The 13,724-nt window shown below is 39.6% G+C and overlaps 1 protein-coding gene across 12 annotated transcripts in view; it reads right to left on the reverse strand.

Annotated features, from left to right (window-relative positions):
• The window catches only part of LOC143024863 (uncharacterized), a 201,958-nt gene that overhangs the window by 69,148 nt on the left and 119,086 nt on the right, over positions 1 to 13,724 (reverse strand). For all 12 annotated transcript variants that reach the window (XR_012966318.1, XM_076184195.1, XM_076184188.1 and 9 more), the window contains 2 exons: positions 2,593 to 2,693; positions 2,049 to 2,180 (listed from right to left, as the gene is read on the reverse strand). Coding sequence is in view for 11 of the 12 variants with exons in the window: in XM_076184195.1 (XP_076040310.1) it covers positions 2,049 to 2,180; positions 2,593 to 2,693 (233 nt within the window). In the remaining variant the exon portion in view is untranslated. The remainder of the gene's footprint in view (positions 1 to 2,048; positions 2,181 to 2,592; positions 2,694 to 13,724) is intronic.

Consider the following 13,724-nt stretch of genomic DNA (forward strand, 5'->3'; position numbering starts at 1 on the left):
ATAGACATTTGGGAATGGATGCGAAGAGGAGACTGTATGAAGGAGTGATTGTGCCAACAGCACTGTATGGGGCAGAAACGTGGAACATAAGAGAAGAAGAGAGAAGGAGTTTGAATGTGTTTGAGATGAGGTGTCTGAGAAGTATGGTGGGGGTTACTAGGCTAGATAGAGTGAGAAATGAGGAGGTGAGGAGGAGAACAGGGGTGAAAAAGGATTTGGGAGATAGGGTTGATGAAAGAATATTAGGATGGTTTGGACACATGGAAAGAATGAGTGAAGAAAGACTAGTAAAAGAGGTATGGAAGGCAGATGTGGAGGGAGTGAACATGAGGGGCCGTCCTAGGATGAGGTGGATGGATGGGGTGAAGGGGGCTTTGGGGAAGAGGGGAATGTCTGTTGAGGAAGGAAGGGAGAGGACGGAAGACAGAGGTGAGTGGAGAATGGTTGTATATGGATGATGATGTGACTGCATGAGGAGGAATGGGCGGGGGGGTGGGGTAGTATGTGTGAGTAAATTTTGACGCAGCCCGAAGGGATTTCTCCCCGTCCTCGCCTTATATGCAAAGGGGGACGGAGAGGGGGGGTCGCCGATTAAATGAAGCGGCCTAGCTGTGGATGTACTGTGTCTTGCGACACTGCTTCTGACCCAGGGCGGTGGGCAGGGTGCAGGGATGACCCATCATCCAGGAGGTGCTCAGATGAGAGGGAGGGTGGGAGGGGTGTGGAGTGTATTTAGGGATGAAATGGGTGGGAGTGTTTTTATGCCTTTCCCTTTTTGGCTACCTCCCTTGGAAGGGGGAAAAAGCCTTGGTATATGTATGTATGTTATCATTTGTCCATTTGTTTATTATTATTTGTTTGATTCTCATTTATTATTAGTTATGTCAATTTATTATCATTTACTATTTACCTGTTTATTATCTAACTATACCTATGCATTTATTAATTTTATTTATTATTTACATTATTATTGTTTTTATTTATTCATTTATTTGTTTATCATTATGATCCCCCCCTCCCCCATCCGACCTAGATATGGACAAAATTGTCTCCTGTCGGCATGCTCCACCTTTGTAATCCTTTGTAAGTCAAAGGCATGTACCTATTCCTACCTATTTCATTCCCATTTACCACCCTTTCCTCCCTTGCATCTTAGCTCCTAATGGAACTCCTCATGATAATTGGAAATCAAAGTTATAGATTAAGTTTGAACTGTATGTGAATCTGAGGATAGATATGATAAGTTGGAGAATAGGAGATGGAACCCAATGAGCATTGCTCCTTTCCTTTATACTACAATTAGATAAAAACTACTAACAAAATATTGTACACCACTTTATATAACTCCAGAATCAGTCAATCAACCAGTCCCACATCTTTTTGCAGGAGACCCACAGCTGCCAGGGAACTGGCAACAACCACTAGACTGGCCCATAAGTCACTCAAGGAAGAAATATTGTGTTTTCTGGGTAAGCTAGGGTGGGTTAGTGTAAGGTGAGGTATTTACCTCATTACACATACCTAATTGCAGTATAAAGGAATTGTGAAGTTGCCTTGCTATGGATGTACTGTGTCTGATTTATTTTTGATAATTGGAATCAGTTTTGTAGCTTGCCATTGTACTTTTTCCAATCTTCACTTATAAAGGGGGAATAAGATTTTCATATATAGATTGGAATTCATGTATTGTTCCAGCCTGGGCTATATCTCCTTCTAAGCCACTCCAAGCCACTTCACATCCTTTAGACATGTGGCCTTCCTTCAATTCTTCCTATGACCTCTTAAAGCCCTCCTATCAAGAGTTCTCTTCAGTCAATATAATTTATACCTTTTAGTGACCTGAATACTGTAATCATATCACCTCTTTTTCTTCAAATTTTCAAAGTTGACAAACCCAGTGCTCTACATGCAAAGCTTCACATTTTACACTCACCATATAAATCTACCACTTGTTGTCAAGATATTTTAGGGTTACAAATCAGACTTTTACACTGCAGTTTATGACATTTCAACATATATAATTCTTCATGTATTAGTAACAATCATACCTCATAGAGTGCTGCAAGATGATTGTCTGTAGCTACAAGGAATGGTTGATTTACACCTGGATGATCCAAATCATGACACACAGCAGCAACTAATGCTCCCAATGTCTCAATTGGTGTCATATGTTGTCGTATCTAGATAAATACAATCATACTATTAGAGAAAATTCTTTATCATTTACTCTATTCACTAGAAAAATATTACAGTGGAATATAGACAGTCATACAAAATTGCACTAACATTCACTGAAAATACAATAAGTAAACAGTCTATTGGAAATACAATAAGTAAACAATCTAAAAGATCTTCCCATCTTATGCTCATATAAAATCATTTAATTAAACAAGAGAAATTAAGACATTTCAGATGTCTACACTAAGCTAAAGTTACAAATTTCAGAAATAATGGAAACAAAATAAAAAATAACAATATGAAGGGTTCTACAATGAAAGTTTACAGTGCTGCAGTTGTTGTAGAACTATGTAAAAAAAATCTGACAAATATATTGTAAAACAAACCATCTAAACTGATAAAAATGAAACATACCCTCTCCTCTTGCAAATAGCAGTGCATTGCTTGAGTGACATCAGCTGCATGGACAGCATTGTGGTATGGGTTGTTTGCATGGTAACCATCCTCTATCAAACCTGTATTTAAGAAAAAAAGAAAGAAAAAAGAAAAGAAAAAAAATTATACAGTTATCCTGGCAATCACATAAACATTTAACATAAAAGCTAAAAGTAATTACAACTTATAGATTTACAACAAAAGATAATGTCATTTCTCATATATCTATACTTTTGGTTCACATAAACATTCTGATCAGTACAATCTCCCAGACATGTTAAATGAAATTTTAAGCACTTCACTAACAAAGTATGCCATAGAATCATCTTGTGTTCTCTGGTATGGAAGGGGCTACCCTTCACCACAGATGGAGTGTCATGGTGATGAAGAAAATAACCTGGCAGTACATACATACATACATACATATACCAAGGCTTTTTCCCCCTTACAAGGGAGGTAGCCAACAAGAAAAAGGCATAAAATCATTCCCACCCATTCTATCCCTAAATACCCTCCACACCCCTCCACCCTCCCTCTTATCTTATCACCTCTTGGATGACAGGTCATCCCTGCACCTTGTCCACTGCCCTGGGTCAGAAGCAGTGTCGCAAGACACAGCACATCCACAGCAAGGCCGCTTCATTAAATCGGCGACCCCCCTCTCCGCCCCCCCATGCATAAAAGGAAAAGACAGGGAGAAATCCCTTCGGGCTGCATCAATTTTGCTCACACATACTACCTCACCCCCCATCCCCCCACCCATTCCACCTCATGCATCACATCATCATCCACATACAACCATTTTCCATTCACCCTTGTCTTCTGTCCTCTCCCGTCCTTCCTCAACAGACATTCCCCTCTTCCCCAAAGCCCCCTTCACCCCATCCATCCACCTCATCCTAGGATGTCCCCTCATGTTCACTCCCTCCACATCTGCTTTCCATACCTCTTTTACTAGTCTTTCTTCACTCATTCTTTCCATGTGTCCAAACCATCCTAATACTCTTTCATCAACCCTATCTCCCAGCTCCCTTTCCACCCCTGTTCTCCTCCTCACCTCCTCATTTCTCACTCTATCTAGCCTAGTAACCCCCCATCATACTTCTCAGACACCTCATCTCAAACACATTCAAACTCCTCCTCTCTTATGTTCCATGTTTCTGCCCCGTACAGTGCTGTTGGCACAATCACTCCTTCATACAGTCTCCTCTTAGCATCCATTCCCAAATATCTATTCCTCATTACACTTTCTAATCCATCAAGGCATTTACTCACTTCTCTCAATCTACATTCTACCTCCACCTTCACTCCACCTTTTCCTGCCACATTTGCACCCAAGTATCTAAAACTATCCACTTCCTCCAGTCGCTCTCCCTTAATGCTCACTTCCAGTCTGCTGCCACTTTCACCCCTTGAACATCTCATCACCTTACTTTTATCCACATTTATCTTCAGCTTTCTTCTATCACACACTCTCCCAAACTCTGTCACCAACTTCCTCAATCCCTCCTCCGATCCTGCTACAAGCGCAGTGTCGTCCACAAACAGCAGCTGGCTCAACTCCCACTTTTCTCCATTTTCTTTAACCATCTCCAATCCCTGACCCACTACCCTTGCATTTATCTCTCGCACTACCCCATCCATGTATAAGTTGAACAGCCAGGGCGACATAACACATCCCTGGTGAAGTCCCACCTTTACCTCGAAATACTCACTCTCTCCATTTCTAATCCTGACACAAGCTCTACTACTCTCATAAAAATTCTTGACAGCTCCTAGAAGCTTTCCTCCTATCCCGTTATCTGCAAAACCTCCCACAGTGCCTTCCTGTCTACTCTGTCCTAAGCCTTTTCCAGATCCACAAAAGCCCAAAAAACATCCTTCCCCTTTCCTATAGCTTTCTCACATATCTGTCTTACCACAAAGATCTGATCTACACAACCTCTACCCGTCCTAAATCCACACTGTTCCTCACCAATTACTCCCTCTCTTCCTCTCAATCAAGATCTTCCCATAAGCCATCCCAACTACACTTAACAGGCTAATCCCTCTGAAACTACTACATTCACACTTGTCCCCTTTTCCCTATTAAAGTGGAACTATACAGGCACTCCTCCAGTCCTCCGGCACTCTATCCTCTCTCCAGCAAACATTAAATAACCTCACCAACCAGTCCACCATCACTGTACCTCCTTTTTATAGACATTCTGCATGGCATCCATCCAGACCAGGTGTCTTACCTGCTTTCATCATCTTAACAACTGCCTTCACTTCATCCTTCCTTATTTCTCCTCCATTTTCCTCACTCATCACAGTCATTTTCTTAGCATTTCCCACTGCAGCTATCTTTCCCTCCCTATTCTCCTTCACATTTAGCAACTCCCTAAAATATTCTGCCCATCTTCCCCTTACTGCCTGGCAGTAGCAAGAATAAATGGACTTGTGTCACCCAGTATAGAGACATACATACATACATACATATACCAAGGCTTTTTCCCCCTTACAAGGGAGGTAGCCAAAAAGGACAAGGCATAAAATCATTCCCACCCATTCCATACCCGAAAACACTCCACACCCCTCCACCCTCCCTCCCATCTTAGCACCTCCAAGATGACGGGCCACCCCTGCACCCTGTCCACTGCCCCGGGTCAGAAGCAGTGTCACAGGACACAGCACACCCACAGCAAGGCCGTGTTTTCTCTAGTATTTTTGTGTCATCTGTGAAGAAATTCATATAACACTCCACTCCTTCATCCATGTCATTTATATATATGGCAAACATGATTGGAGCCAGTACCAAACCTTGCAGGACCCCACTTATCATTGCTTCCCAATTCGAGTATTTGTCTCTAATTATTACCCTAATTTTTCTCCCAGTCAGGAAGTCTTCCAACCATTCCAATAATTTTCCTCTGATACCACCTATTGATTCTATTCTTCTTATTGGTTTCTTGTGTGGTACCTTATCAAATGCTTTTTGTAGGTCTAGAAAGGCACAGTTTGCCCATCCATCCCTTTCTTATATTATTTCTATTAGTCTCGAACAGAAGCAGATCAGGTTTGTTGTATATGATCTTCCTTGTCTAAACCCAAATTGATTTGGATTCAGTATAGTTTTTTCTTCCAGATGTTTAACCCATCTACTTTTGATAACTTTTTCACATATTTTTGCTACTGTGCTTGTTAGGGAGTCTAGTCTGTAGTTGGTTGGATATTCCTTGTTTCCTCCTTTATATATTGGTACAATATTTGCAAATTTCCAGTCCTCCGGTACCTTTCCTTCTTTGAGTGAGTATTTAATTATATTGTATATTTTGTCTGTCAACTCCTCTATGCATTCTTTCAGTATCCAATTTGCAATTCCATCCGGACCATGTGATTTTCTGACATCAAGGTTTTTTATTTGGTCTCTGATTTCCTTCTGTGTTAGTCATTTCCATCATTGGGGGGATCTCTCTCTCTCTATTCCCCAATCTAGTGGCAGAAAATTTCAAATTACAAACTTTGACTTCCCAGGATACTTTTGATAGAATATTAAATATGGAACAGGCATTTGTGGGTGAAAATAACAGTATAAGAGCGGTATCAGAGAGTCAAAATTTCCACAAGAAAAAAGGAAGTAGACATGACCCTAAGACCTCTAGTTATTATCAATCAGATAATAGTAAGCCTAAGCTTACATGCAAACACTGTGGTTTTCCCCATGCAAGTAAAAAATGCAGGTTTCAAGATAGACATTGCAACATGTGTGGTAAAAAGGGACATTTGAAAGCAGTCTGTAGATTCACAAATTCAAAGCTTGAAAAGAAAAGTAAGGGAAAAGGAATTGCAGCTGCAAACAGACTGGTAGATTCTTCAGATTCAGACAGTGCAGATAACAATTTGTTTGGTGTTAAATCAGATGCAAACAGACTGGAAGATTCTTCAGATTCAGACAGTGCAGATAATAATTTGTTTGGTGTTAAATCAGATGTCTTTTCTGTTAAATCTGAGTTAGTCAACTTCAAGATTAATGACAATTTAATACCATTTGAGATTGATACAGGTGCTTGTGTTTCCACATTATCAGAAAATTGGGTACATTCCTTAAAACTATCCATGTCACCTATTAATAAAGTGTTGCGTGCTTATGGTCACACAGCCATTGATGTTTTAGGAAAAGTGGATGTTACAGTATCATATAATAATTATGTCTTGGAACATACCTTTTGTGTTGTAGCTTCTGGTAATATTAATTTATATGGTAAAGATTTACAGAAGTAGGAATTTCTCTTACAGGTATTCCTGATGCCTCTAGAGTGTCTAGAGTAAATAATATTGTGAATGCTAGTACCTTAGTAGATGAGTACACAGTTGATTCAACAAAACCCATAACTAGTGTTAAGGCAGCAATACATCTTAAACCTGAAGCTGTACCTAAGTGTTACAAAACTCGTACAGTATCATTCCATTTTCGAAAGTTAGTGGAAGACGAGTTGGACAACCTAGTTAAGGAGGGTATCATTTCCCCTGTAGAATTCAGTGAATGGGCAGCCCCGATAGTACCAGTTTTAAAACAAGACCAGAAATCTGTACGCATATGTGCAGACTTTAAATACCTCAATCAGTTTTTGCTAGTAGATCAGTATCCATATCCAAAAGTGGATGAACTTTTGTCTGTAGTTGGAAAGGGACAACTCTTTTCCAAGTTGGACTTAAAAAATGCTTATCTGCAAATGGCAGTAGATGAAGAGGCTCAGAAGTACTTAGTGATTAACACTCCAAAAGGTCTATCTAAATACAACAGATTACCTTTTGGGCTTGCTTCCTCTCCTGCTATTTTTCAGCGCTTCATGGTTCAGTTAATGAGTAAAATTCCAATAGCAGTATTTTTGGATGACATTCTTGTAACTGGTTCCACTGAACAGGAACATGATGAAAGACTTTTAAAAGTACTAGGCATACTTCAAGAAAATAATGTCAAGGTAAATAAAAGTAAATCTGTACTTAAAGCTGATTCAATTGAATATCTAGGATATGATGTGAGTGGGAAGGGTATAAAGCCTTCTGAATGTAAAATAAGAGCAATTGCTCAAGCCCCAGCTCCTACCTCGGTGGCAGAAGTAAAGTCATTTGTTGGCTTAGTAACTTATTATTGTAGGTTTGTTCCACAATTTGCTACAATTCTTGCTCCTTTGTATGATCTTCTACAGAAAAATGCAACCTTTAAGTGGACTAAGGTAGAAGAAAATTCTTTTTTGACTATTAAGAAAGAATTGTGTAGCTCAAGAATTTTGTCAAATTTTGATGGCTGTTCTCCCCTTATCTTAGAGGTTGATGCATCCCCAGTTGGAGTTGGATGTGTTTTAAAACAAGTTGTGAATAAGGAAGAACAGACTGTGTATTTTGCCAGTAAGAAGTTATCTTCCGCTGAAAAGAATTACTCTCAGCTGGATCGAGAGGCTCTTGCGGTGGTTTATGGAGTAGTTACCGGTAAGTTGAAATATTTCTTACTAGGAAGAGAATTTGTTGTAAAAACGGATCACAAACCATTGTTAGGTTTATTTGGTAAACAGAAACAAATTCCAATTCATGCCAATGCCAGATTGCAGCGTTGGGCTCTGTTGTTATCACAGTTTAACTTTGATCTGGTGTTCAGAGCAGGCAGAGAAAATCAGGTTGCGGATGCTTTAAGTAGATTACCCATAGTAGATTCGGACAATGAATCTAGTGTACCTGTTGAATATGTCAATTTAATCAAGGTAATGGCATATAGTGATATTGTTTTGGACAAAGTCAAACTGTATACCAGAAAGGACCCAGTTCTTAAACATGTTGTAAATAACCTTAAATTTGGTTGGCAAAATAACCCAAATGTGTCAGAGTACTCCAAGATCAAAAATGATCTTAGCCTTCATGATGAAATTGTGTTGTTCAGAAATAGAGTGGTAATTCTGTCGGAACTAAGGAAAGTAGTGTTGGATCATTTGCATTTAGGTCATAATGGAGTAAATGCGATGAAAGCTGAAGCAAGAAAATGGGTATGGTGGCCTAAGCTGGATCAAGATCTGTTGGAAGTTACCAAAAGTTGTTCTATTTGTTCTATTTCTAATCACCAGCAGCCCCAATCTCAGTCTCTTGCTTGGCCAGATTCGGGTATACCATGGTCAAGATTACACATTGACTATGCAGGACCTATAGATGGACAATATTTTTTAGTAATTGTTGATTCTTTTTCCAAATTCATGGATGTGCATGTTACTGAAACCATTTCTTCAAAAGCTACTATTAAGTTGTTGCGAAGAACATTTGCAAATTTTGGCTTACCTGACCAAATAGTGTCAGATAATGCTGCAAATTTTTGTTCAGCAGAAATGGAGGAATTTTTGTCTAAGAATGGTGTTAAACATGTGACGCCAGCACCATACAATCCTTCCTCAAATGGGTTAGCAGAACGTGCAGTGAGAACCTTTAAAAGTGGATTGCGTAAATTTGAAAGTGGGGATATTCATCTTAGAATATGTAGATTTTTATATAATCAGAGAAGAACTGTTAGTGCTTCCACTGGCAAAACGCCCTCAGAGATGTTAATGGGTAGAACTTTTAAGGGACCTTTGCACTCCCTTCAAAAGGAAAAGAAGAGGAGAAGTAAGATTGAGGAAGAGGTTGTAGGTGTATCCAAATATAAGTTAGAAGATGCTGTGTTTGTGAGGAACTATGGAAAGGGAGAGAAATGGTTGCCAGGAAAAGTAATTGAAGAGTTGGGTGTACGTAATTATAAGATTCAATTAACGGATCATGGAAATGTATTTTGGAGAAGGCATGCTGATCAGATTATGCCAAGATATGTAACCACTGTGGCTCAGAATGTTAAGAAGCCTATAACTCCTGTAGTAATGGATAATAGTTCTGTTGATGAGTCTTGCCATTCTGATGCTCATAACAAACCTTCATGTGATATTCCTAACACTGATGTTAATTTTCCTGATGACCCGGCTAAAGACAATGTTCACATTAACAATTCTCCGGTTAAATCTCCTATCAGGGAACCTGAGAATAGAACCAAATTTGGTAGACTTATAGAGCCTCCAGATCGCCTTGATTTGTAGTGCTGTATTGTGTGGCACCCTAATTGGTTATGTCATACAAAATTAAGGAAAAAGGGATGTAAGGATTCATGTTTGTATTTCATTGTCCACCGCCATGAACAGCTGATCTCGTACACGGTTGTCAAACTGATCAGCGAAATTACAGTCTTTGGCCAGAGCCTTTAACTCTGCATATAGATTATTCAAACTTTCACCTGGCCGTTTTTTCCTTTGTTGAAATGCTACAAGGCTTCTATGGTAGGATGGAGTGACTATATAGTACTGCTTTAACGCTTTCACTAAATCACTAAATGATTTTGTATGGGGAGATCAGGAGCACAGATCCTTCCCAACTCTGCGTACACAACACTTCCAACAGACACTAATAATAAGTTTTTCTTCTTCACTAAATCTTCATCACTGGTGCCAGTTAGTCCTATATATTGGAAGTGAGCTTCCAAAAGACTCAGCCATAGGTCTAGTGAAATCCTATCTGGCTCAAATCTGTCAATCTGTCTATCCTTAGACATCTTTTTGTGCAAACACTAAGAATCACTGCCGATGTAAAAGCCGGTGCCTAATCTGAGGCTAATAATGTATTGTAGACATACTTACAGTCGTGTAATTTCAATGTCCACTTAACCATAGCACTCATTATCCAATTTTTGTCCTCGTCGCCACTTGTTATGGCGGTGTAATTCCCAAACAAACATTGTTTTTCTTAGCTTTAATCTTCACCATGTTTACATGTGCCCGCCATGGCTCAAAATCATAAGTACTGGTATCTCTATGCCAGGCGTCAGTGGGCAGTAACAAAACATAAACAGTTAAGTATTATGAAAGAGAATCAGAACACAATATAACTTAGGATCAAACTCTAAGTAGTAAATGAAACACAAACATGAATCCTTACAGTTCTGTGAACTTTCAATTGTGAATACCTTTCTTGTATACACCTAGGTCTCTTGGTCCAACACTTGTGGACATTTGGACCTAGGTCATATATCCACTTCAGGAATTGGTGGTGTTTTGTTTTAATGTCCTGTGCCCAAATGTCTGCACAAGTGGTGGTTGGTAAGTGTTGGATTAAGAGACCTATGTGTACTACAATTAAGTAAACACATAAATCTCAGAGATATTGTATTACTGGATATTGTGTGAATGCAAGGTAAAGTACGATTATGTTTGTACCTAATTGTTACAACTTTACCTAGTTGCCAAACTTTAATATACAAATGGTGTCCCATCTCTGTACCTTCACTTACCAAACTTTTATCTAAATTCAGTTATTCAAAGACTTGATTATTTCTTCAATTTTATTCCTCAAATTAATGTATGAAGTGTATTTGTGGAGTGACTCTCCTTGAATCCATGATGGTTTGGGGAGGTTGGTAGATTAGTTATATTTCTTTCTGATGTTAGTCTTCCCATCAGCTTGCATATGGTGGATAGTGAGACTGGTTTGTAGGGTGCAGGGTTTTCTGGTGGTTTGTAAGGCTTTAACATAGCTATCATATGGGATCTTTTTCTGACTGTTGGAATTATATTGTACATCCAGTAGTTGAATGGCTCTCATTGCATTTGGACCAAAATATTTAAAATTTATTTCTAAGATTTTATCTCGGCCTTTGGCATGAGTGTTTTTAAATTTCTTTATTACCCTTTTCATGTCTTTATTGAAGATTTTTTTTTTTTTTTTCTTAATAGGGTGCTCGCTGGCTGAATGGGTTAGAGCATTGCTCCTTGTGACAGAGGTCAAGGTGATGGCGATTCAAACCCTGCAGCAACGAGTTGGACCATGGGCATGGTTCATTAGATTCCATGCTACAAAGCCTTCTGTATAAGGGCACTGTCCTAGCCTCCTGATGGGAGGAGTTCGTGACATTAAATCGAATCAATCATTTTCCTAATCTTTTGGAATTCTGGGTTTGAAACTCATTTTGGGGAAGCATTTAACATTATTGCACTGCTGTTTTAGTGACATTATTGTTTCATCAGTAGGGGGGTGTTGTTTTATTTACATACATACATACTAAGGGCTTTTTCCCCTTTACATAGGAGGATGCCAAAAGTCAAAGGCATCCACTCCCACCCACTCCACTCCCACTCACCACCCATCCCATCTCTCACTCTTTTCACAGCTCTCCTGGACAATGGGCCACCCCCCACACCCTGCCCAGGGCCAGAAGCAACACAGCAAGACACAGCACATCCACAGCAAGGCCATTCCATTCATTTGGTGACCCCCCTCTCTGTCACCTCACACAGAAAAAAGAGAAGACAGGGAGAAATCCCTTTGGGCTGTGTCAAAATACCATTCACACAAACTTGTTTTATTTACTACATAATATTACTTCTATATATTTTACCTTTTATACAGTAAATAATTACCATAGCAAGAAGAAGAAGAAGAAGAAGAAGAAGAAGAAGAAGAAGAAGAAGAAGAAGAAGAAGAAGAAGAAGAAGAAGAAGAAGAAGAAGAAGAATTCAAAATATGAAGGTTATGTTGTCTGTATTTATGGATTAAAAATGTACACACATATATACATATACCAGAGGCTTTTCCCCCCCTTACAAGGGAGGTAGCCAATAAACAAAGGCATAAATCCACTCCCACCCATTCCATCCCTGCATACTCCCCTACCATTCACCACCCCTCCCTCTTTTATATTTGCTCCTCCTGGATGAAGGGTCATCCCTTTCGTCCTGCCCACTGCCCTGGGTCAGATGCAGTGTTGCAAGACACAGCACATCCACAGCAAGGATGTTTCATTCAATCTGCATCAAATTATTTTTCATACATACTCCCTCATACCATCCCCTATCCACTCCTTTTCATGCATCACAGCATCATCCATACACAACCATTCTCCATTCACCCCTATCTTGTCTTCTCCCATTCTTCCTCAATAGACATTCCCCTCTATCCTAATGCCTCTTTTACCCCCATCCATCCATCTCATCCTTTGTCACCCCTTCATGTTCACTCCTTCCACCTCTGTCTTCTACACCTCTTTTACCAATCTTTCCTCACTCATTCTTTCCATGTGTCCAAACCATTCCAACAACAATTGTAATTCTCACAAATAAAATATCAGTTCTTACTATAAATATTCACAAGTATTTCTCTTTTTTTATACTATGATGCAAGGCAGGAAGTGGATGGAGGATGGGGGCTTAGGGTGTGGTTATATGTGAATGATATTTAGACGCATCCATAAGGGATTTCTCATCTTTTTTCTGCATGAGGAGCTGGAGAGTGGGGGTCTCTGATTAAGCGAAGCAGCCTTGCTGTGGATGTGCTGTGTCTTGCTGCATTGCTTCTGACCCAGGGTAGTGGGTGGGATACAGGGATGATCTGTCATCCATGAGGAGCTAAGATGGGAGTGAGGAAAGAGTGGTGGATGGGAGTGAAATGGTGAGGATGAAATGGGTGGGGGTGAGTATATGTCTTTTGATTTTGGCTACCTCTCTGGTATGGGGTAAAAAGCCCTTTGTATAAAGATAGACAGATTTTTTTTTTTTCTTTTCTAGAAAAATTTCCAACATGCTGAGGCTTGTTCAAAGTTGGAATATAACCTCATAGTATTTAGTATTGTTGAAATTTTTTCTAACATTTATTGTTGAGATTACAAATCTATATTTTGTTGAATTTCACAAATTGATCTGATTTGCAAAAGCCGACAGCTGACTTGCTTTCCAAACACAATGGGCATAGCTAGACACCTCCTGGTGTCAAACTGCTTGCCTGAGCTTGTTTAACAATAGTTCCCATTTTTCTGTACATTTTCTTTAATGAGGGTGTGACAACCTATTGAAGATAATTTAACCACCCAATCTGAGCATCTAAATTCACCATGATTTACAATGGTGAATTTAGACAGTGAATTTCTCCATGGTCTTGGATCACGTGTTGGACTCGTGATCAAAAGTTATTAACCTCCCGGATGAGAGCTCAGAGCTCGTATGACCGATCTATGGGTAATACTGTGACCTTACATGCACACACACACCCCAACTCCCCGTCCACGAGAGTTGGAGTTG

This window comes from Oratosquilla oratoria, chromosome 4 (assembly GCF_046742065.1).
Source record: "Oratosquilla oratoria isolate Oo_2021 chromosome 4, ASM4674206v1, whole genome shotgun sequence".
Lineage (NCBI taxonomy): Eukaryota > Metazoa > Arthropoda > Malacostraca > Stomatopoda > Squillidae > Oratosquilla > Oratosquilla oratoria.